Here is a 22,388-nt window from a genome sequence, read left to right as displayed (position 1 = left end):
ATTTCTGTCATAAAGTACACTCCAGAAATGATGCTGGATTGTTAAACCAGTGCTGGCTAAGGAGACCTGCTCCAGAGCATCTTCTGAATCCTGACATTTTGTTCTGATATTTTGGGGGCAGGTATTAAAAAACTTAACTTCCTCCTATAAAATGCAGTCACAAACAGGTAATTCTATATGTCATACACCTGTTGTAAATATTTGGTGTCCATTATTACCAGTCTCCACTCAGGTGCAGTGTTTTGCATGCGGACTTCAGGGACTTGTTTGAGAAAATGTAGCCCTTTTCTTTGTGCGGGGATTTGGATGAGAATTATTTTACATTCCTGATGAGCAAGAACAGAGGGTGATGAAATAAATTGCAGACTGAAAAAAACCTTTGGCCATAATCCTTTCATATGCCTTAATTTCCCATCACACTTAAGAACCATGTGCCTCTGCAGTTTCAAGAATGATTTTTTTTCTGATAAATAGACTCTTGGGACTTTGCTCAGAGATCCTATAAATTGCCACAAAATTCTTGTTGCTGTGTAACAATCTGCACATTTAAAACATGGACATATTTGGGGCTAATGTTGACAGGCCCAGTAGTTCATCTATCTGCTCAATAAATGAATTTTCTCCAGATTCTGATAAAGTGGAACAGCTTCATGCAACTGTCCCCAAGTAATGTGTCTCCAGATACATATAAAAACAGGAGGCTCTTCCAGAAGGCGGAGAAGCAACCAAAGCAGGAACTGCTGCATTAGGAAGGAGGGTGCAAAATGGAGTCCAGCTGGGAGATAGAGAAGGCCCATCCAATCTGTGGGTACAAGGAACCAGATGGTGTCTTCCCAAGCCATCCCCACAGTGTGGCCTGTGGGGAAACCTACAGGAGAGGAGCCGGACACAAAGGACCAGATGCAGCACATGACCATCTTTCCCTTTGCTGAATATGGGACACCTGGTAAAATTACTTATACTCAGCGAGTTCAACAGCAATCAATGGTACAAACATTGAAATGAACACCAAGTAAATGGAGCCCCTGTTGAAAAGAAAAACTGCATAGTTGGATTTTTTTTATTTACCTGCTTATATTTAGGGCTCTAGGGTTCAAACAAGCAGGAATGACACACACACTCCTCTTTCACATGGTAGGAGGGTGACTTAAATGACCCAACCCTTCTTGCCTGCCACTCTCTGCCCTCCATGCTTGGCTGAGCTCCCAGGACAAACCTCCTGATGCCTGGCACAGCATCTTCCTAGGACAACATGGTAGGGGGAGGGGGAAGAGGAGAGGAAATGCAGGGTCACATGCTCCCCTCCCCCGATTTCTGCCAGGGTTCTCGCCAGCTTGTGGCTAGCAGCCGCCTTATGGCTTTGTGCAGAAGGAATGGGAGAAGGAAAGGGATACAATCAAAAAAAGTGAACACATATAAAATTGACCCTTCGGTATATATGGTTGTGCCAATTTTCTTCCACAATTTGATCTGAGGAAGTGGGTCTGGCCCACGAAAGCTTATCACCTAATAAACCATCTTGTTAGTCTTTAAAGTGCTGCATAGTCCTGTCTTTTGTTTCAGCAAGACCAGATTAACACAGCTACATCTCTATTACTATTCTTAGTGTGGACAAGGCAGTATACACTATGATGTCTGCTAAGATTGTCGAGTTAAAGCCTAGGCTCCCCCATCACCAGCTAATTCCATCAATTTAACCCATGTTAAAGGCAGCATGCCTTGTCTACTATTATTTAGTTCTATTATTTAGAAAGTATTAGTCTAGTAAAGGCCTGTGTGTGCATGTACACTGCCTAGCACAATAGATGTTTTAACTTGGTCAGGGCCTCTATCTATTACTGTAATTCAAAAAATCAAATCTTTAAAATGTTGCCTTATTGGACAAAGTCACAACATCACAATGCTTTGTTCCAGTGTCCTGGTGTCTTGGCATTGCACCATCCTATTGCAACTCAGGGTCAAGACATCACAATGTCAGTTCATCCCCACAGATGTTTCAAGATGTTTATTTCATACTTGGCAAGCCAAATTTGCAGGATGTGGAACATTCGTGGAGTGATAGGACTGTTCCTGAGACTGGCTTAGTGTTAACCATCCCTATCTCTGTCAGAAATTGTTCTTTGCTTTTCTTACTCAGTTCTGTGATGAGAAACAATAGAGGCTGGACTGGAATAAACCCCACAAGAACCACTTCAGCAATTCTTAAAAATAGACATAAAAATTGCCTTGTACTATAGTCAACTACATTAAAACGGATTTGAAAAAATCTTACTACAGGTTGGACCTCCCAAAACCAGGACTCCCTCATCTGGCAACATCCATGGTGTGGCAGGACCACGGGTGCTCCTGGACCAGGGAGTCCTGGTTGGGAGCCCCAGTGGCAAGAGGACTGATGGCACGAAGCCTGTTGGGGCTGGGACCAGTGCTGGAGCCCTGGTATAGCGCAGCAGGGGTTGCAGCAGCCCCATAGCAGGGCTGGGGCAGTCGTGGCAGCCACGGTAGTGTGGCCAGAGCCAGGGACATGGCAACTCCAAGGGTGTGTCTAGACTACAGGGTTTTGTCGACAAAAGTGGACTTTTGTCGACAAAACTATACCTGCGTCCACACTACCGCTAAGTTCTGTCGACATAACGTCGACAGAACCCCACAGTTTTGTCGACGCTGGTAAACCTAATTTTACGAGGCATAACGCCTTCTGTCAACAGAGTTTCTGTCGACAGAAAGTGTTATTGCATGTAAACTGTCCTTTGCGTCTACACTACCATGTCGACAAAGCAGCTTGCTTTGTCGACAGAACTCAATGTAGTCTAGACGTACCCCAATAGTGGAGCTGGGGCCAAGGCAGTTCGGGCTGCCAGGGACGCAGCAGTGGAGCGGGGAGGGAGAAGGGGGCGGCTGTGGCTGGCAGCAGGGAGGGAAGTTGGCCTGGGGAGCCAGTAACGGGGGACCTCTCTGGTCTGGCAAATTCCCTCATTTGGGATCGGTCAGGTCCCGAGGGTGCCGGACCAGAGAGGTCCAACTTGTATTTTGAGTACTGTAGTAACTTTCCATTAGACATTCACCACAGAAGAAGATTTTAGGAGCCAAGAAAATTGTATGAAACAGATAAAAAAAGAACATGTCATCTGATTTAATGCAGTGGTGCCTTTGGGATTTACTGCTGGTATTTAGATATCTGTCAGTGCTCTGAATGATGTTAGCAGGGTTTGTTTGTTATTTCCCAACCATACTTTAAGGATATTTAAAAAGGCAGCTGTGAATAATGGAAATCAGGAAAGTTTTCGCTCTGTCTGGTATTTATTTTTGCCATGCAAAGTTTACAGTGGTAGTGTTTCTTAGGGCTGTTCATTCAGGTTCCATGGGATGTCTAATAAACCTGAATTTTTCAGTGTTCTGGTAAAGCAAATATCTATACTGTACATTCATATGTGTTTCATGGGCAGTTTTAGACTATAGGAGAGTGTCAGGAGGTTGACATGAGATCTAAAGTGAACTTTTAAAAAGTGATCAAGTCCCATTTTCAAAAAGTCACATTGATTTTTCATGAAGAGGTTCCTAAATCACTTTTGGAAATAGGATTTGGCTCCTAAGTCACTTAAGTACCTTAAAAAAAATTTACCCCCATCTTCTTTTAGCTGTGTCATCCAGGAATCAAAGCACTAGGAGACTACATCTAGCATTAGTCTAGCTCTATAAATGCTTTCCCCTCACAACTTAAAACAAATTGTAATAAAAAAAAGAAGAATATCCCTCCCCCCCCAAAACCCAGTACAAAAAACATACCTGTTTGCATTAGAAATAACAGAACCTATGCATACCCCTGCTGGTTGCTTATGAATGAGATACATCCATCTCTTACAGTCTGGTCAGGGCATGCAGTTCGCCAGCCAAAAATAAATGATTCTTACAATCTGTCTTTGTTCAAACATGTGGCCCAGCCCTCTCTTTCTCTTGCTCTTTATAATCTTCACTTTTTTATATATTGCAACCAAACAAACTGGTCCATTTTCTAGAAGTTTCCAAGCAATTAAACCCAATTAAAACCATTAAATTCTCTCCTTTAGTGACAACTTTATTATTAACAGCTAACTGCAAGGAGGAGATTTAACTTGGAAAGTCCTTGATTGTGTACTAATCCATCTCTCACCTCTGGCTGACACCACCATCAGATAAACCCTACAGAATAGGAGTCTGATGAATACTCTTAATTAATACTTTCTTCCTTGTAGAAAAGTAATTATTTGTTCACTGCATAAGCAGGTATTTGGCAGGGGTTTAAAGTCTGATTGATTTTAAATAGGAGGGTTTTTTATTTATTTAAGGGGAAAAAATCTGAATCCAAAATGTGGGCTCAGAATTACAATATCCTAACAGTCAGAATGTCAGGTTAATTGGCACATATCTAAACAGAGACATACTCAGACAACAAGCTGCTTCAATGTTTTATCCTCCGTATGTTATCAAAGCAGTCAGCTCTACCCCTGTGCTAATGGCATGCAAGTCTGAACAATTTACCTGCAAGACAGAAGCTTGGAACCAGAGTGTTTTGGAACCAGAAACTGAGGTGAGAATGATTTACGCTTGAAACATTGCCAGAGACAAATTGTCTACTCACTTCCTTTACAATATCACCAGGAGTAGGAGATAACTGGCTCTGATGGGCCAGCCAAATGGAAGCATAATAGCTGCAGGTGGTAACAAATACATGTGTTTGTAATGCATACTTTAGGGCAAAATGGATTAGGTAATATCTTTTTATTGGACCAGCTTCTGTTGGTGGGTAAAGCAAGCCGTCGAGCCACAGAGCGCTTCTTTGGGTCTGGGAAGGGTACTCAGAGAGTCAGAGCTAAATACAAGGTGGCACAGATTGTATAGCATAAGTAGTTAATACATATTTCAAGGGAACATTCAAGGTGCAATGGCCTGTTAACACCTCAACAGTCACAGAAGGGAAGGGCAAAAAGGAAGAAGCTGGGGAGGTAATTTAAGTATGTTACAGTTTGTAATAAACTGTAAATCCAATGTGCCTATTCATTCCATAATTTGTAATATCTAGCAAAATGATGTGAATTTAACATACTTGTGCTCATCTTTTGAAGATTTCCTTTTGTGGAGTGGAGTGATTGTCTTGTGTCACCCACGGGGTTGCTATTGGGGCATTGAGTGCACTGGATGAGTTATACCACATGTTGTGTTAGGGCATGTGGAGGACTCTGGGCTCTTGAAAGGTGTGTTGTGGGGGGTGTTGATGGCTGGAGCCATGGAGCTATGGCTACACATTTTATATCTGTTGTTCTTGTTCAGCAGAATTTGGTGCTGCTTTGAGGTGGTGTATTCTGTTTTGCAGTGAGCATCAAACAACCCCTGCTGCCAACCAGTGTTCCCTGTAAGCAGGGCACTTGTGTGGCCAAGCAGGAGAGATTCATATGCCGCCCACCTCATTAGCGGAGTGCCTCCAGCTATTTTTGTTTGTTTTTCTACTGGTGGTGCACATTTGCACATGCCTCAGTGCACATAAAATTTGTTCTGCGTGGATGGAAAAAAATCTGTACATGGATGGAAAAGATTAAAGAGAACATTGCTCCCAGCCTCTGTAGTTACCTACATCAGCTAATCAGTGTTAAATATTCAAGTAATCCATCAGTTTCAATACTAAATCATTGCTAATAACTGAATAGCTAATAAAGTTTGATGTTAACATATGTACAGAACATCTTAGGTCAATGTAACTGCCTCCTCCGATTGTCCGTTCCCATATCCTGAAGAGTCTGTTCATTCTATTAAAGCCACAATAACACCACAATCATTAGCTGGGCTAAGCATTTTTTGCCTTCCTCTGATGCTGTGCTAGCCCTGGAACTGGACAGACCATTGGTCTCCTCCAGAATGGCTGCTCTTATAGCAAGAGAACAAAACATTGTTCCCCCAGAGCAGTGTTTCCCAATTGGAAAGCAAGGGCTCTGCGAAGAGCTGGCACCCCCCATGCCCTGTCTTAAAGAGACAGAGGCGTGGTGGAAATTGCAGCGGCGAGAGGTTTTTTTTTTGGGGGGGGGGGTTGTTTGTTTGAAATGCGGCAGGGACTTTTTTTTTTTTTTTTTTTTTAAAGACAGCCCTAGGGGTTCTGTGGCCAACTAAAATTGGGAAACACTGCCCCAGAGCAATAGAGCCAGATCCTAGGAGGTTCTGGGTGCCTTTCATCCCAATAGGAATAGTGGGTGCAAGGCATGTCCGAGCATCAGGCACCTGACTTGAACTGTGCAATGGTCTATAATCCTGAGGCCCTCCTTGGCTAGAAATGAGAGTGATGGCCAAGCACATCACAAGCAGATAGTTAGCATGTCACTGATCAGTTCAAATACTATGAATCAAAACTGTTGTAGGGAAAATTGTCTTCCCATTTTTGGGAGCCCACCTTGCTCATGGAGAAGGAGTTGGAGATGTTCCTACCCAGTGAGAAATATCCTGGAGCAGAGTGTTTAACAGCAGGAGTGTGTAATTAACTTCCAAGTGGTTGCTCAGCTGAGCACAGGAACGCAAGGTGAGGCAAGGGTCTGCCCTGCTGCATTAGATGGACACAGTTTCAGGTTTTATCCTGGACTCCCTAGTGCCCAAGGGACTGTTCCAAAGGGGTGCTACAAGCCTCTCCAGTCCCGTGGGAAAGGGGCAGGTATTCTATCCTCTCCAATGGTAGCACAGCCGCTGACCTCTCTAGGGGCTCCTAAAGGTATCGTCTCTTAGAGCCACAACTGTAACTGTGTGAAGTTGTTTAATTTTACCATGTTAGGAAGCTCCAGCAGCTGTGCATGGCTGAGGTGAGGTGACACATTCAGGGATGGACTGTGACATCCTGGGTGTTATTTATAAGGGGTTTATTTCTTGTTTTCTATCCCATCTTTTCATTGTTCTTCTTTGCTAACACAGAACCAGTAGACTAGTTAAGAGGTAGGACCTCGCTCTTCTAATGTTACTAAACAAACTCTCAGGGCTTGTATTTCCAGTTTGTTATTTTCAGTGTGGAAACTGGTTGATGGGAGGAGATCAATTTTCTAGGAGTCTGAGGGCCCAGTCTCCCCACTGGGTTCCTGTGCAAAGTGAAAGTATCCCTTAGAACTGGGCAATTGGGATTAATTGTTTTTTGGTGCACATGAGCATAACACAAAGTAACAGATCCCTGACAGTCATAGGGCTCAGCATTCCAGAGTATTAGGGCAACTTTGCACTAGGGATGTTAAAATGTGGTTAATTGACTGCTGGGGCTCTTGTACATTTCAATGGAGGAATGCGGAACTCCGCATGCAGCCTGGGGCCAGTGGGAAGTCCGGCTGATTCCGGGCTGCATGTGGGTGCCTGCTTTGAAATGTACAAGAGCGGGGGCTCTTGTGCGTTTCAAAGCCATGGAGCCCGGAGCCACTGGGGGACTCCCCAGCTAACCCTGGGATCTGGGGAAATGCTGCAGGGGAGCCCAGGATCAACTGGGATTGTCAGGGGGATTCTTAGCTGACACTGAGCTACACGGCTGCCCCTTTGAAACAGCTGTGTGATGCTGCCATTTTTAAGTACTCCTCCACCCCCCGCTGCCTCTGTCTTATAGGGCAGCAAGGGAGGACTGGGGAAATAGACTGGTCGACAGACTCTACAAGAAGCGCATCCCTACTTTGCACTCCTCTGCTAATAAGAAGCTGCCCAAAAGCTGACTTAGCCAGTAGAGTATCTCCCTACAGCAGGGATGGGGAACCTAAGGCCCAGGGGTCAGATTCAGCCCCCAAGGCTCAGGCCTTCCCCCCTCCCCCCCCCAGCATTGGGGAGCCTACATTGGCACTCCAACCCCCACCCCCACCCACTGCCCCTCTGTGGGGTTGGGATACACAAAATCTATGAGGCTGGGACCCCCGATGCTTTGGAGTGTGAGGGGAACATGGGGAGCGTCTTTCTCCTCCTCAGTCGGGGGCCATGTCGGTTAGGGTGGGTTTTTTTTGTTGTTTTGGGGGTTTTCTTCTCATTTGTGTGCGGTCCCCCATTGATTTTTCTGTGGGTCAGAGACCCACCGACCCAAAAAAGGTTGCTGACCCCTGCCATACAGTGTGAGGGGATCTTCAGATAACACAGAGCCACTGCAGCAGCTTTTATGATCTCTGCTCTCCCAAAACCCAGCGCTCCCTTGTGCCTGGCGGATCACTGCCTGCTGGAACAGCTCTTTACACATGGTGACAGCCAAAATAAAAGAGAGCAGCCCTCAGGCATGGGATGTTCAGCCTGCCCTGGTAGAAAGGGAGTGCAAATAGGAAGCTGACTGTTGGACCAAAGTCTCCATATGACATTTATTATGTGCCTTACATCTGTGTTTGTGTCTTGATATCTGTACTGATATAAGCGTCAAACTACTTACATAGGTTTACATGGATCTCAAACAATTATAGCCAGACACTGATTTTGTGTCTTATCCTAGACGTATTCTGATACCAAGCTGACAGTGCTTCTAACTTGTTCAAAGTGATTCTCCGGAAACTCAAGTCCCCTCAGAGAAGAGGTCAGACTTTGTCCTACCCTCAGATATTGAATAGCCTTTTTTCTGGGTGAAATCAAATCCATGCATCTACATGTAAAAACAATGGTGCCTTAGCCTTGGCTTCTGGACACAAACACATACAATAAATAATACTGGGAGTGCTGATTTTCCTGTTTAATTTTGTTTAAGACTTGGAAAAGAATCCCACTGTAAAGGAAGTGTCCATACCGAGCTATGCATTAGTGCCAAATTATTTCCCCAAATGACTTCCCCGTTTTTCTGTTTTTATTTTCATTCCATCACACTCTCTCTCTCAAGGGAAGGATATTTTTCTCCTCTGCAGTTTAATCTACATATTGTTTTGGTTTAAAACAAAGTGAACTTCATACACTGTGCTGCAGAAACATTCCCCACTCCACTGCCGCTATCAATAAAGCTGCAAACAGCCCCAAAGAAAAGAGCCAAATGAAGGATACCGAACACTGAGCTATGCTAAAGGAGGTTTAAAAGGCAGTGGCCCTTGGTATATAGAAGAAATAAATTGCTTCATTAAAACAAAAAATTGATTCCTTCCTAGCAGCATCTTGTTTCCAAAACAGCTCCCATGACGTAACTTTGATGGATTGTGCGTCTTGAATCCAGGCCTTTTGAAAGTGGGAGGGCCTGCCTCATGCACTTTTCAGGGCAGGACTTGGTCCTCTACCCTTCCTCTTCTGCTCCAGACCCAACCCCAGACCAGGCTAGAAGCCAGAGTCAGGCTGAGGTAAGAACCGGCCAGGGAGTCCAGGTAGCTGAATTATGTGAGAAGTTCAGTTGCAACCTTTGGCCCATGTCCCCACTCCTCAGGGCAAGTGGAGGGTCCAGGGTTCCCCACAGCAGCCTGGGCCTCCTGGGCTGCTCCTACTTCCTGAGCTGCCCCTGGCCAGGCCAGAAGACAGAATCAAGCTGAGATAAGAGCCACCCAGGGAACCCAGGCAACAGTGGGGAACCTCAAACTGTCCGCTAACATGCCAGCGGGATGGGGACACAGGCCAGGGGCTTCTCCCAGGCCTCCCACTCCCAACAGCTGCCAGGAACGGCTGTTACCCTGCCCAAGCTCTGTCTTCTGGCCTGGGGGCAGGTCTTCAGGGGAAAGAGGAGGGAACCCATGAGGGAGTGGGGCCTCATGCCCCCCACTACTTTTATAAGGGATCCGATGCTCCTGCCCCAAATGCAGCCAGTGCCTGGCAGCTTGTTGATACTAGTTTAAAATTGAGGCATTGCCATTGAAGCTCCTGATTGGACGCCCCTCTCATCTTCCCCATGAAGCCCTGCTCCTAAGCCAGAAGCCGGAGCCTGGCCGGGGTAAGAGCCACCTGGGCAGCTGTAGGGAACCCTGTACCCACCATGTGCCATGAGAGGGACGCCAGAGAGCAGCCCCTGGACTAGGGATGTTAGATAGTAGGTAATAGAATAGCTAAGTAACCACATGAATTCTTAGAGGTTAGTTGACTATTCTATAGTCCCCAGGAGCAGGGCCAGCAGTCAGTATGCTACAGCCCTAATCCCAGGGAGCCCCCTGCACTGCTGCCTCTGATACAGAGGCTGCTGGGGAAGAGGAGGTTGAAGGCTGCCGCAAAGCAGACCTTGCCCACAGTGGTCCAGACTGGCCACAGACAGAGGCTGCTCCAGCCTCTGTCCGCAGGGAGCTCGGACCTCCCCACAGGCAGAGGCTGCTGCTGTGTAGCAGTCGCTGTCTGTGGCGAGTCAGGGCCCACTGTGGACAGAGGCTGCTTTGCAGCAGCCTCCCCTTCCCCTCATAGAGGCAGCCATGCAGAGTGGGGGCAGGTGGCACTGCAGAGTCAGTGCTGGGGGGAGCAGGCTTTTAAGCCAGTTCTCTCCTAGCACTGGCTCCTGCTCCCCACCCTTGCTTCCTCTGTATCAGAGGCAGCAAAGGAGGAGAAGCGAATAGTCGACTACATTAACTGATTCTTCTAGACTTATCAGTTAATCGTCTAGTCAACTACTCATTGACATCCCTACCCCTGCCTGTGCCCCATTCCCAGTGCTCCTTGCCTCCTGATTGGAGGAGACATCCAGCCTCTGCTGTTGGCTCAGGCTCACTAGTTAAGCCAGAAGGAGGCAGAAGTTGTCTGAGGACCTAGATGAATTGCCTCCTTGGTGCTACATTGACTGATTCCTGTCTTGTACCAGAGCCCTGGTTTTATATCCCCAGGCCTGGCTACTGTCTCCAGATTTGGCCTTTGGCTTAAATGCTGACTGTCTCTGGTTCCAGGCTCCTGATTCCTGCTCTGCCTGCCTTTGTGTTAGTCCATGATGTAACTTCACTTGAGTAGACACATTCCCTTCAGTGTTATTCACACAGGGCATTTAAGATAGCCAACACCTGCACAGACTATTTAAGTAACGTCTTCCAAGCACCAGTGAGCTGAAGAGAATGAATGTGCTCTAACTTGTCTCGCTCTGCAATGGCACCATATACACTGTTGATTTGCTCAGATTTCAACCATTGGTGGTACCTACCGAGGTAGGTGCATTGATATGAATTTCCAGAGTTGGCAGGCAGAGAGCCCTTTCAGACACAATTTGCAACTGTGTGTTTTATCCCAGTTTCAAGCAGAGGTAAAGTTGCACCAGTGCAGCTTGCAACATATAGCAGGTGTGATGTCCCAGTTCTCAAACACTTGGTGGTTGCCCATGGCTACAGTGCTAGACCTGCTGGTACCTGTATTCTCTGTTCCTTGCCCCTGTCCATGCTCCTTTTCCTCACTATGCACCTGCTCCCTGCCTAATCCCTGACTCTCCTTCGGTGCCTGCTTTTTACCTCACTTCTGCCCATCATTGACCAGTCCTGCTCTGACTCTTGATTGTGGCATTTTGGTATCTGACTCTAGTTTTGACTCTGGCTTTGGCAATTGGCAGTTGACTCTGGAGTTAATCCTCAACTTTATTCCTTGAGTCGGGTGCCGGCTGCACCCATGAGACCTGATGTCTTCTGTGATCACTGGGTTAGACCACCTGTATTCTGATTGCTAACAGCAGGTTTGCTAGTCTGTATTAGGATTCCACCTGGAGGCAGCTACTTCAGTGGCTGAAATCACCAGCATACACATGGCTCTTAATCTGATCCTTGATCCCAACACATTAAATAGCCAGAGAGAATTTTTTTTAAATGTAAGACATTACATGTGGGGTGAATTTAGATGTCTGATGACAACTTTTTTGGGTCGGGTGTTCAAAGCGAAGCTTTTGATTTTTTTTTACTGCCTCCCCCCATAGGAAAAAGCACCGTTCTCTCTAGGGCAGTGAAAACAGGTTCAAACATGAGTGAATGAACATTTCTCTAGTGCAGTCCCTGTGAGTCATCTATGAAGCTGAAATCACAGCCATTGTCCTCTAATTAAAGAGCGCTACATCAAGAATGCGTAATAATTAGGTTATTGTGTGATATGCCAGCCGTGTCGACAACATCTGCCACCTAGGTTGACTGAAACATATTCAGGCTCTAAACGCAGTGCTCCCTGGTAGACCTCCCAAACAACTTCATTACTGACCTCACCATGCAATAACATGACTCCACAGAAATCTGCAGAAAATTAGGGCAAAGTCTACATATAAATCTGTACTATCTTAGCAGGACTTGTAACTTCAGTGGGAGAAAACCACCCACATACTCTCAAGGCACACAAAAATGAGAGATCCCTGACCTAATAAAGATGCATTACAAATGAAAGCCGGTTGTGGAAACTCTCCTTTTTCCAGCTTTCTATTGCTGTTTAACTTGATCAGACAAAATCCATTTGAGTGAAGAGGGTGTTTACCAAATTAATGACAACATATTTTTGTTTGTGTCTTAGAAATATTTTTTAATGACTAAGAAAATAGTTTTCAGATGAATAGCATGAAAGATTCTTCTACCTCATGTTTGTTCCTCTTACTTCACACTGGGCTTGGAGAAGCAAGTTAACTATTTGGGCCTGAACGTGTGTGGGATGTGTGACACGGAAAATGACAGAATTGTATTTAATAGTGTAGAGCAAGGCTGAGGTTTAGGTCATAACCAGCTTCTAAAAGAACAACATGGAACAACAAATGACACAAGAGGCCATGTCAGGTGCTTGTTTGTCAAGTTTGAAGTAATAAACTAAGTAGTTATCATGAATTACATATTCCCAACAAAAGGAGAGCAGATCCCATAGAGCAGTGTTTCTCAACCAGTGGTACGAATACCCTTACAGATACTCGAGAGAAGACTGGGGGGTACGTCAGCACAACTGAAATTTGGAGAAAAGTGAATTTTTATTTTAAGTTTTATATTACTTTATTATTTTTGTACTTTTTGCACCCAAAAATGTCATCACCTGCCTGGCTACAATTAAGTTGTTTGAAAAAATGTGTTGCAATGGTAGAAAAAAAAATTGTGTGTCTGAAAACTGTAGGTATTAGGGGTACTTATAATTTTTTTAAAAGGGGGTATTTATATATTTTTTAAAGGGGTACTTTATTAAAAAAAGGTTGAGAAACACTGCCATAGAGTGAGGCTGCTTGTTTAATGAAAGGAGCTTCCTTCCAAGGCCAATTTAAAATTAATTATATGAAAAATCAGTGTTTATTTTATTTCATTTAACTTTGTTCTGATAAGAATTACTATTTTCCCAAGTGGTAAACAATGTGATGAGGAGGAATTTTATTCTTATTTATACAACACTTCACAGAAATAAAATAGACATGGTCCCTGTCCCTGGGAGTTTATGATCTAAGGGTTGATATGATGCAATGAACAAAAGCCACAAAGTTGCAGAACTATGAGGAAAAAGGTTATAATAGTGACTACAGGAGGTATAGCATAGTTCTGCTGTATATGAACTCAGTAGAGGTTTTGCCACTGGTTTCATTGGTGATAGGATCAGGGCCCAAGGGGCGTACATTTATGTGGATTTCTTTCTGTAAGGGTATGTCTGCACTAGCCACCTAGTTCGGACTACGGTGGCTAATGTAGTCATTCGAACTTGCAAATGAAGCCCGGAATTTAAATATCCTGGGCTTTATTTGCATGGTCCCAGACGCCGCCATTTTTAAATGCGCGGGGGTTCGAACTACCTGCCCATAGCTACACGCAGCATGGGCTAGGTAGTTCGAACTAAAGCTCCTAATTCGAACTACCGTTACTCCTCCTGCAATGACAGTGGAGGAGCCACACAGTTCAATTTAAATTCTGGCAGCCGCCATGCAGCTTGCCGTTCCCACCACGTCAGGCCTCACCAGGGCAGGTCAGAGCAAGAGGGAGGCCGCATGGCTCCTAGATCTCATGGAGAAAGGGGAGACTATGTGGCTGGGGTCCGAGGGAGGGGCTGTGGGACATAGAGTGACTCAGGATATCACTCTGTCATCCCTCAGGAAAAACCTTTTTGAAGTATAGTAAGAATTATTTTTAAAAGCTGGAGGCATCATGACCCAGGGCTGGGAAGCTTGCCTCTTTCAATTGTACAGCCCTTTGTGATCTGCAGATGAAAATGTTGTACAAGAGTGTTAGTGGTATTATGCATATTTGCAGTTATCAGAAGAAATAAAAACATCCTAGCATTGGTCAAACTGCAGTATGTAGCAGTGTCTGACACACATCACTATTCCTAACATGCAGCATAAGTAGTCTGGTTTACACCTGTGTTTTTATATACAAGAGTCATGTGGCACCTTAAAGGCAAATAAATTTCTTTGGGCATACGCTTTCATGAGCAAAGACCTACTTAGTCAGATGCAACTGAAGTGGGTCTTTGCCTATGAAAGCTTATGCCCAAATAAATGTGTTTAAACTTTCAGATGCCACAGACTCCTTGTTGTTTTTGCAGATACAGACTAACATACTGATACATGTGTTTTTTACATTTAGACCAGTACAGCCCATAGTAAGGATGAAGTTATCCCATTAAAAGAGGCTTCCTGTATGTAAATAACTCCACCTGGAAGCGTGCTCACAGTGATATAACTATGTGTACACTGCCCCCCCTTGCGCAAAAAAATATGCAAATGAGGTGAAGCGTGGAATATCACCGTGCCTCATTTGCATAATTAACGAGGCTCCGTTTTTACGCAAGAGGCTTTTGTGCAGAAAGGAGCCATCTACATAGCTCCTTTTTGTACAAAAAAACCCCTCTTGCGCAAGAGCCGTTCTTCCTCTCTTTTTCAGGAAGAACGGCTCTTGTGCAAGTGGGGAGGTTTGCACAAAAAGGAGCCGTGTAGACGGCAAAAAGCGGTTGCTCATTAATTATGCAAATGAGGCACAGCGATATTCGCCTCATTTGCATATTTCTTGCACAAAACAGCGCAATATAGACATAGCCTGGCGGTTTAACAAGACTGAGATAATTAAAGTAGTGTAACTGTTGTGTGTAGACAAGGCCTAAAAGAAACACTTAGTCTGTCCATCAGATCCCCACTGCAGATAGTGGGTGTTTCAAGAACAGAGCTAAGAGTAGATCTTCACTTCACAGTTAACCTTAGCTTTTACCATTTTTAGCCTTCCCCCCCATCTTTCTCCCTGCCTACATGCACAAACCTTTTACCCTGGTTTGGAGGTGCCTTGACCTGGCTAGAGATGTGAGTTAAACACTACACATTACACTTTAACTCAGGCTAGAACCCACCCACTCTGTAGTGAGGATGCAGGCTAAATCAGTCAAGTGCAGAAAGTCTGCCAATGCCAGGCCTGGGCAAGATGTGGCCACTTTCTATTTATCCTGCTGCCCGTGTCACTTAATTGCCAGGCAGTGACTCAGGCAGCAGCATCCTATTTAAATGGTTCACAGTTCACAATTGTGGTGCTACCCTGGCAGAGGCTGGAACCACGAGCCTTTTAAATAGCTGCAGCAATCCCAGGCGACTCCCGGGCAACACAACAGCAGCAGGGCTGGGAGCTGCAAGCCCTTTAAATAGCAGCAATTAAAGGCTTGGGGCTCCAGCCCCTGCCAGGGTACCGCCATGACCGGGAGCCCTATAATTAGCCACAGCAACCCCGGGCACCTGTCAGGCAATGCAGTAGTGGCTGGGAGCCGGGAGCCCTTTGCTGGGTTTTTAATTCAGCCTCCTGCCCCAGACAGCTCTGGGGAGGCTAGTCCCCAGCCCTGCCCCTTCCATCCCAGGCCCTACCCTTTCTGTGGAGCCATCCTGTGACCATGTACCAAAATTCATTGTGGCCTTTCTGCAAAAATTATTGCCCACCTCTGGACAATGCCCTTCCCACAATTCCCCCAAAGGACAAACAAGTTCTCCCACACAATTTACTGGAAAGGAATCTTTTGGCCATCTCAGCAAAGAAGGGGTTGCTCCCAACCAGGGTAGCCTAACTTGGATGCCAATCACCCAGCTTAATTGTGCAGTGAAGATGTTTTGTTGACTAAATGATGTAAATGTGCCATGCAGAGAAAGGAGTCTGACCTTAGAATAGGGGGTCTGGAAGTGAGAATTCCTTGGTTCTATCACTGACCAATTTCACTTAGATAAGTCACATTTATAAGTAAAATGAGAAACAGTACTGGCCCCATGGCAGCCTTGAAGCTTATCTTTTTTAAAGCTTCCTCATGTCCTCATCTGAAATGTGCTATGTGCAGGGTGTTAGTGTTGAAAGAGCGCTCCATGCATCACGATAGAACAGAGTTCAACCGTACACCAGAGTAAAATTGAAGGGGACAAACCTATGATAAATATGTTTGGGAAGTAAATGGCATTAATGGCTGCATGAGTAGGGCATGTCCCAAATTCACTCTCCATAGTCAGAAATCAGGGGAAGAGGATGATTAAAATCACTGTAGACCACACACATTTTTTCTTTCTAACAGGACACCACCACGTCTGTTCGGATAGGTCTTATGATGGAAGAAATGATCTTCAACCTTGCAGATACACATCTGTTCTTTAATGATCTGGAGGTATGTAGCTGCATATTTTATTTTAACTTCTTCCTATTTATAGTCACCTGTATCTAGTTTGGAAACTCTTGGTTTCCAGGCCCAGAAACTTTCATTACTGACCCAGTGGGCCTAAGATGGCTTATTGAAAACATACCTTACCACATCTCTCCGACATCTTTGCTCTCTTAAAGTCTTAAAAAACCTCAAAAACAATAGAGTAACACTGATGTGTGTTGGTAGTTTTGCTAAATGTAATAATGAGGACAATGTTGCTTTGTCCTCCTGAAATTTACTATTTCATAATTTCATTAAACTAAATGAGCACAGATCTCATGGGACAAGTTTGCAGTTACTTCTGAGCCAGTACAGAAGCTGTTCCTCTACAAGCTCTGTTCTGCGCACAAAAAAAGGTGGAATGAAGAGTTCCTGACGGCCAAACTCGTGGCACAAATGAGATCATGTGTGCACCTTTGCACTAACCCCAGGAAGTCTGCCCCAGCTGAGGGAATGCCACCTCTGATGAAGAAGCATCAGGTAAAAAAAATACGATCACTGGTGTAAAACATGCCAAAGGCCTTCCAGAACACGCATCGTAGCCCAAGAAAAGATAGCATATGTCCAGCTGAGTGACTAGCTATGGAGTGGTGATGAAAAGCTTTTTGAGCTTGTAATCTGCCCATCATAAGGAATGGGTCTAAATGAGTTATTGAATCATTTTGTTCAGGGTTGTCATAAATCATAGAGCTGGAAGAGACCTCAGGAGATCATCAAGTCCAGCCCCCTGTCCAAGGCAGGACCAGTCTCAGCTAAATCAACTCAGCCAGGCTTTGTCAAGCCAAGACTTAAAAACCTCTAGGGATGGAGATTCCACCACCTCCCTAGGTAACCCATTCCAGTGCTTTACTACCCTCCTAGTAAAATAGTTTTTCCTAATATCCAACCTAGACCTCTCCCACTGCAACTTGAGGCCATTGTTCCTTGTTCTGCCATCCATCACTACTGTGAGCAGCCTCTCTCCATCCTCTTTGGAACTTCCCTTCAGGAAGTTGAAGGCTGCTATCAAATCCCCTCTCACTCTTCTCTCCTGCAGACCCAAATCCCTCAGTCTCTCCTCATAGGTCATGCTTTCTAAGGCTGGATGGCATTTCCTTGAATTGAATGGAATGAACTAGAATTCTCTTCAGGTGCCTTGGGCACAGTAGACTCTGGAAAGTGCTTGGAATAATCTAGGCTAGGGGGAAAGACCCCATTTCTGTGCCTGCAGCCCGTAGCCACAGATCCCTTCTCAGTCTGTTTACTAATTTGAAAAAGTAAGAATTTAATTGTTCCAGGACCTGCCTGAAATAGGCCCCAGGAGGGCTTCTAATTCCTTTGTCCTTCATTTCTCCGCTGTATTGAATTACTAAGTTGGTTATAAGGAGTTAACATTTTCCTAGTATTGCCCTCTATATAAATTGGAACTTTACTTGCTTAAAAATTTCATTTCCCTTTAAAGATAAATAGTTTGTAGCACCTGAGCTGACATTTCCTTCCTCTCCCTCCTTTCCAAAGAAGTGTTTAGTGATGGGGGAACAAAGTGTGAAGTGAAAATCTTTCATAGAGAAAAAGAAGGAAAACCTATTTAAGGCTCTAAATAAAAAGTGATAATATTTAGCACGTACCCAACACTCCTCATCCGCGTGTGTCAGAAAGGTGGGTAAATGGTGTTAACTCCATTTCACATGTGTGGAACCCAAGGCAAGAGAAGAAATTAGTCCAGGCTTATACTGCAGCAGCACCATGGGCATTCTTGTACCACAACTGTGTAAGATTAAAATGTGCACATCGATACATTTGAAAACATTCCCCCCTTGTTTTACTTCTCTTTCAAGACTTGAATTCAGTTGTTGGTTTGCCAAGCCTCTCAGAGCGGGATGAGGAATGTTACTGTCCCACAGTTACAAGTATCAGTGAGGATTTCAGCTGCTTCAAGCAGAACTAAATCCTGAGTTCAGGTCTTGGCAGGTGAAAAATTCTTAAATTCACCTAAAAGTACTAAAGGAAGGTAAAAGTCTCAGGGGGTAGCCATGTTAGTTTGTAACTGAAAAAAACGTAAAAAACACCAAATGGACCTGCAGCACCTTAGAGGTATATAGGTAGATAGTATCATGAGCTTTTGTGGATACAACTCACTTCATCAGATGAATGGAGCAAGGGGTCTAGAGGTACAAATATTTTATTTAAAGTGACAGATATTTTATTTAAAGCATTTGAGATTTCTGGTCTTAATTTCTGGCTATCGCAAAAAGGTCTAGAATTTGTTTGTAGTCCTTGCAAGACCTGATGGACTGTGTGACCTAGTGGGTAAATCACTGTTCCTCTCTGCATCAGTTTTCCCATCTGTGAATGGAGATAATAATGATGCACCTTTCTACCTCAGAGAAAGATCGTGAGTAATACTTAGTATCACCATAGCTCCTGTGTGGATAGAGAGGACTACATAAGTGCTACAGTTCTGTCTACACTATGAAGATGGTATCACTACGTTCAGTAAGCGCAGATGCAGCCTATACCAACTGAAAGGTGTAAGAATGCCACCGCCTCAAAAGAAGTTAACTGTATTGATGGAATGTCACTTCCACAGCATAGTTGTGTCTGCATGGGGATTACGTTGCCATAGCTACCTCGGTGGGTGGGTTGTTTTTTTTACGCTCCTGACTGGTGTAGCTATGACAATATAACTTTTCAGTGTAGACGAGGCTAAGTAAACCATTCCCTTGAGTACAGTTCTGTAACCACTAAATTTACTCTCATTAATCACCGTTGCCTCCAGGTTAAATTCACAAAGACTGAAATATTCTGTTGTTCTTTTTGTAACTATATGCATTGATGCATAAACCTCAGAAAGATCCAATTTGGGAAGAAGGTCATGAAGACTCCAGCTGCTTCCTTCTCCAAACAGTTCAAGGCTACTGGAGATGCAAAGTTTGCTGTTAAAAATTTTCAGCTTGGTTCTTGGGCTTGTGGGGTAATTTTATTTGACCTAAGCCAGTTTGGCACATCCATAGCAAAGTTGTGAGCACATGGGATACAGGTGTAATGGTTTTACAGATCCTATAGCACTTTTCAGTCCGAGTGCCTTATTTCAGAAATGTAATGCACAAGAACAACAAAATAAAACTGAATAAAATGAGTCCAGCATCAACCTTTTTGCAGAATTTTCTCGGGTTTTTTAAATGAAAACAATCTCAGATTTTTCTGGGGGAGAAGAGGGAACATTAGACTTTTCATCAAAAACTGAAATTTTCAGAAGAATTGAAAACCTTTCCCAAAAATGTTTGTCTTGTCCTGGCCTCCAAAAAAGCAACACAAAAATTTCAACCATCTTTACTCACCATGCTGCAGTGCTCCTGCATCTTAGATGATAAATTAATGAGAGTATTTGCAGAGTGATAGCTGAGGATTGTATGGGCACCAACTGTTAGGCTTGGAAAAGAACAATATAGTATATATTTAAAAAAAAAGCAGGCAGAAAAAAAAAGCATAAAGGCTGATTCAGTGGAAGAGCTGTTGAGATTACAGTATACAGCAGCACCATCAAGTGGCATAATGGTGAGATGAGCAGGGCTCAATAAGCTAAATCCACCCAGTACTACAATGCTGAAACTGCCCGTTGAACTGCCCTGCTTTCAGGCATCTACAGAAGAAAGGCAAAGTTAGAGCTTGTAGTAAGGAACAAGAATACTGCAGGGAGCAGGTGAATGTGATGTTTAAGACTGTTAATTCAGGCCAATCATTTTAAGCACAGGTTTCTTCTGAACAACTGGAAAAGGTGAGGAATTGAAACAAACTACTTATTCAGGCCCACCCTATTATTCAGTTTCCCACCCAGTGAGGAAACTGAGGGAGCTCATTATTGGTAAATGCAATGTCCAGACAGAGCATCCATTTCTTTCCAGGCAGGCAATGACACCACAAAGCTTCTGACTGCCTTATTTTCCCTGCAGTCAGCAGCAGAGCTTGCATATATATTGTATTGGAACCACAGATACGATCACGGAGAGACAGTTCAGACTAGTGTGCCCTATACACTCACCCATCCTCTTCCTTGGCAAGGTGAATTCAGTAGAAAAGTGGTTCCCAGCTTTTGGTGAATGTACCTGTAATAGTCCGTCCAGGCTTTTTTGGTGCCGGGTACGTTCTGTCTCCCAATACAGTCTGTCTCACATTAGCATAATGATCCCTTCCATCTGCAGTCTTCCTTCCTAGCTTTATATTGAACTAGCAGTTCAGGTTAAGTGCTGAACCTCCATGTGCTGCTGCTGTGTTCACCTTCCAAACTAGTGTACACAGTATAAGGGGCTGTCGTAGCCAAGTCTATTCTCACACATTCAGGCTTAGAGGTGGGAATGCTCCACGCACTGCAAGTTCCACCTTCTGCAGCTGAACAGGAGATAGGAGGCAGCAGCAAACTCAACCTCTGCCCATTGGTTGGATGCTCATTTGCGATTAAGGAGTTACCCCATTTGGCTTCAGGGAGTTGTTGATTGATCTATACAAGGTCTTTGTAATAATTTATTGGTGGTTTCCCAGGAGGAATGGGAGTTAGTGAGATAGACACTGGTTAGCAACCATTTTATGAGCTTCCCTCAAATTAAGGTTTTTGTTGTATCAACTGCAGTTCAGTACCCACACACTGGGTACGTCTAAACTACATGGCTCCGTCGACGGAGCCATGTAGATTTGTTGTTTTGGCAAAGGGAAATGAAGCGGCGATTTAAATAATCGCCGCTTCATTTAAATTTACATGGCTGCCGCGCTGAGCCGACAAACAGCTGATCAGCTGTTTGTCCACTCAGCGCGCTAGTCTGGACGCTCCCCTGCCGACATCAAAGCCCTTTGTCGGCAGCCCCAGTAAACCTCATCCCACGAGGAATAACGGGGCTGCTGACAAAGGGCTTTGATGTCGGCAGGGAAGCGTCCAGACTAGCGCGCTGATCAGCTGTTTGTCAGCTCAGCGCGGCAGCCATGTAAATTTAAGTGAAGCGGCGATTATTTAAATCGCCGCTTCATTTCCCTTTTCCTATAACCCTAATCTACACGGCTCCGTCGACGGAGCCGTGTAGTTTAGACACAGCCACTGTGTATGGAATGCTTGTCTCTAACCCAAATACAATAGAAAGGAAATTTTGCCCCAAGGGATAATTTTGCACTTCAATTATGGCATCTTTCCAGAATGGTGATCACTTGAAAAAAAATGCCCAAAATGAGAAGACTAAGATTAGATTGTTTGAATTAGACTGCCAAATTCTGTGATTCCCAAGGGTTCTCTAACACAATTTGCACACCTATAATATTGTATAAGTAACTATTTAATGATTCATACACTGTACTCCTGGAACTAGAATTGGGTGTGACTGTCATTTGCATATTTATTTCCATTATCAGCAAGTATTCATTAATGCTGATGCACTAACAAGAACTAACAAGGCACAACAGAAGATGAATTTACATTTTCTTAGAACACTGGCTCTTTGTGCACCCCAATCCCTGTGACAGCATAAAATGAATCTTTTAAATGGCAGGCAATTGATGTCCATTCTCGATAAGATCCCAGTTCATTGGCTACCAAGAAAAGGTGTTACATAAGGCTTATTAAAAAATAAATTAAAGTGAAAAGGCAGCAAAGATCAGCTGGCATTCTGTGGGTTAAAGCAGCTGGAAGAGGATCTCCTACACCTGCTATTTATTGTGTATTTTGTGTTACAGCAGCACCCTGGGGCTCCGAACAAGCTCAAGGCCCATTTGTGTTAGCTACTGTACAAAGACTTCCCTGCGCTGATGAATTTACAAGGCAATCACAGGAAGAGTTGTATCCCCATTTAACAGAGGGGGAACTGTTTACTGTTTACACTGTAAGCTGCAGTTTTCAGGGCTGCAGTGGAAAGCACTCCCAACAGATGCATGAGGAGAGAAAAGCGGTGCAGTGAGACTGC

The 22,388-nt window shown here is 44.4% G+C and overlaps 1 protein-coding gene across 10 annotated transcripts in view; it reads left to right on the top strand.

The window, feature by feature from the left end:
• EYA2 (EYA transcriptional coactivator and phosphatase 2) overlaps positions 1–22,388 on the top strand; it is a 171,722-nt gene that overhangs the window by 126,253 nt on the left and 23,081 nt on the right. For 9 of the 10 annotated variants that reach the window (XM_075901579.1, XM_075901580.1, XM_075901583.1 and 6 more), the window contains one exon: positions 16,342–16,431. The exons of the other annotated variant lie outside the window; for it this stretch is intronic. In XM_075901579.1, the coding sequence (XP_075757694.1) occupies positions 16,342–16,431 (90 nt within the window). The remainder of the gene's footprint in view (positions 1–16,341; positions 16,432–22,388) is intronic. 10 annotated transcript variants of the gene reach the window in all.

The sequence above is a fragment of the Pelodiscus sinensis genome, chromosome 18, assembly GCF_049634645.1.
Source record: "Pelodiscus sinensis isolate JC-2024 chromosome 18, ASM4963464v1, whole genome shotgun sequence".
In the NCBI taxonomy this organism is placed as follows: domain Eukaryota; kingdom Metazoa; phylum Chordata; order Testudines; family Trionychidae; genus Pelodiscus; species Pelodiscus sinensis.
This window is presented reverse-complemented; position numbering and strand designations above follow the sequence as displayed.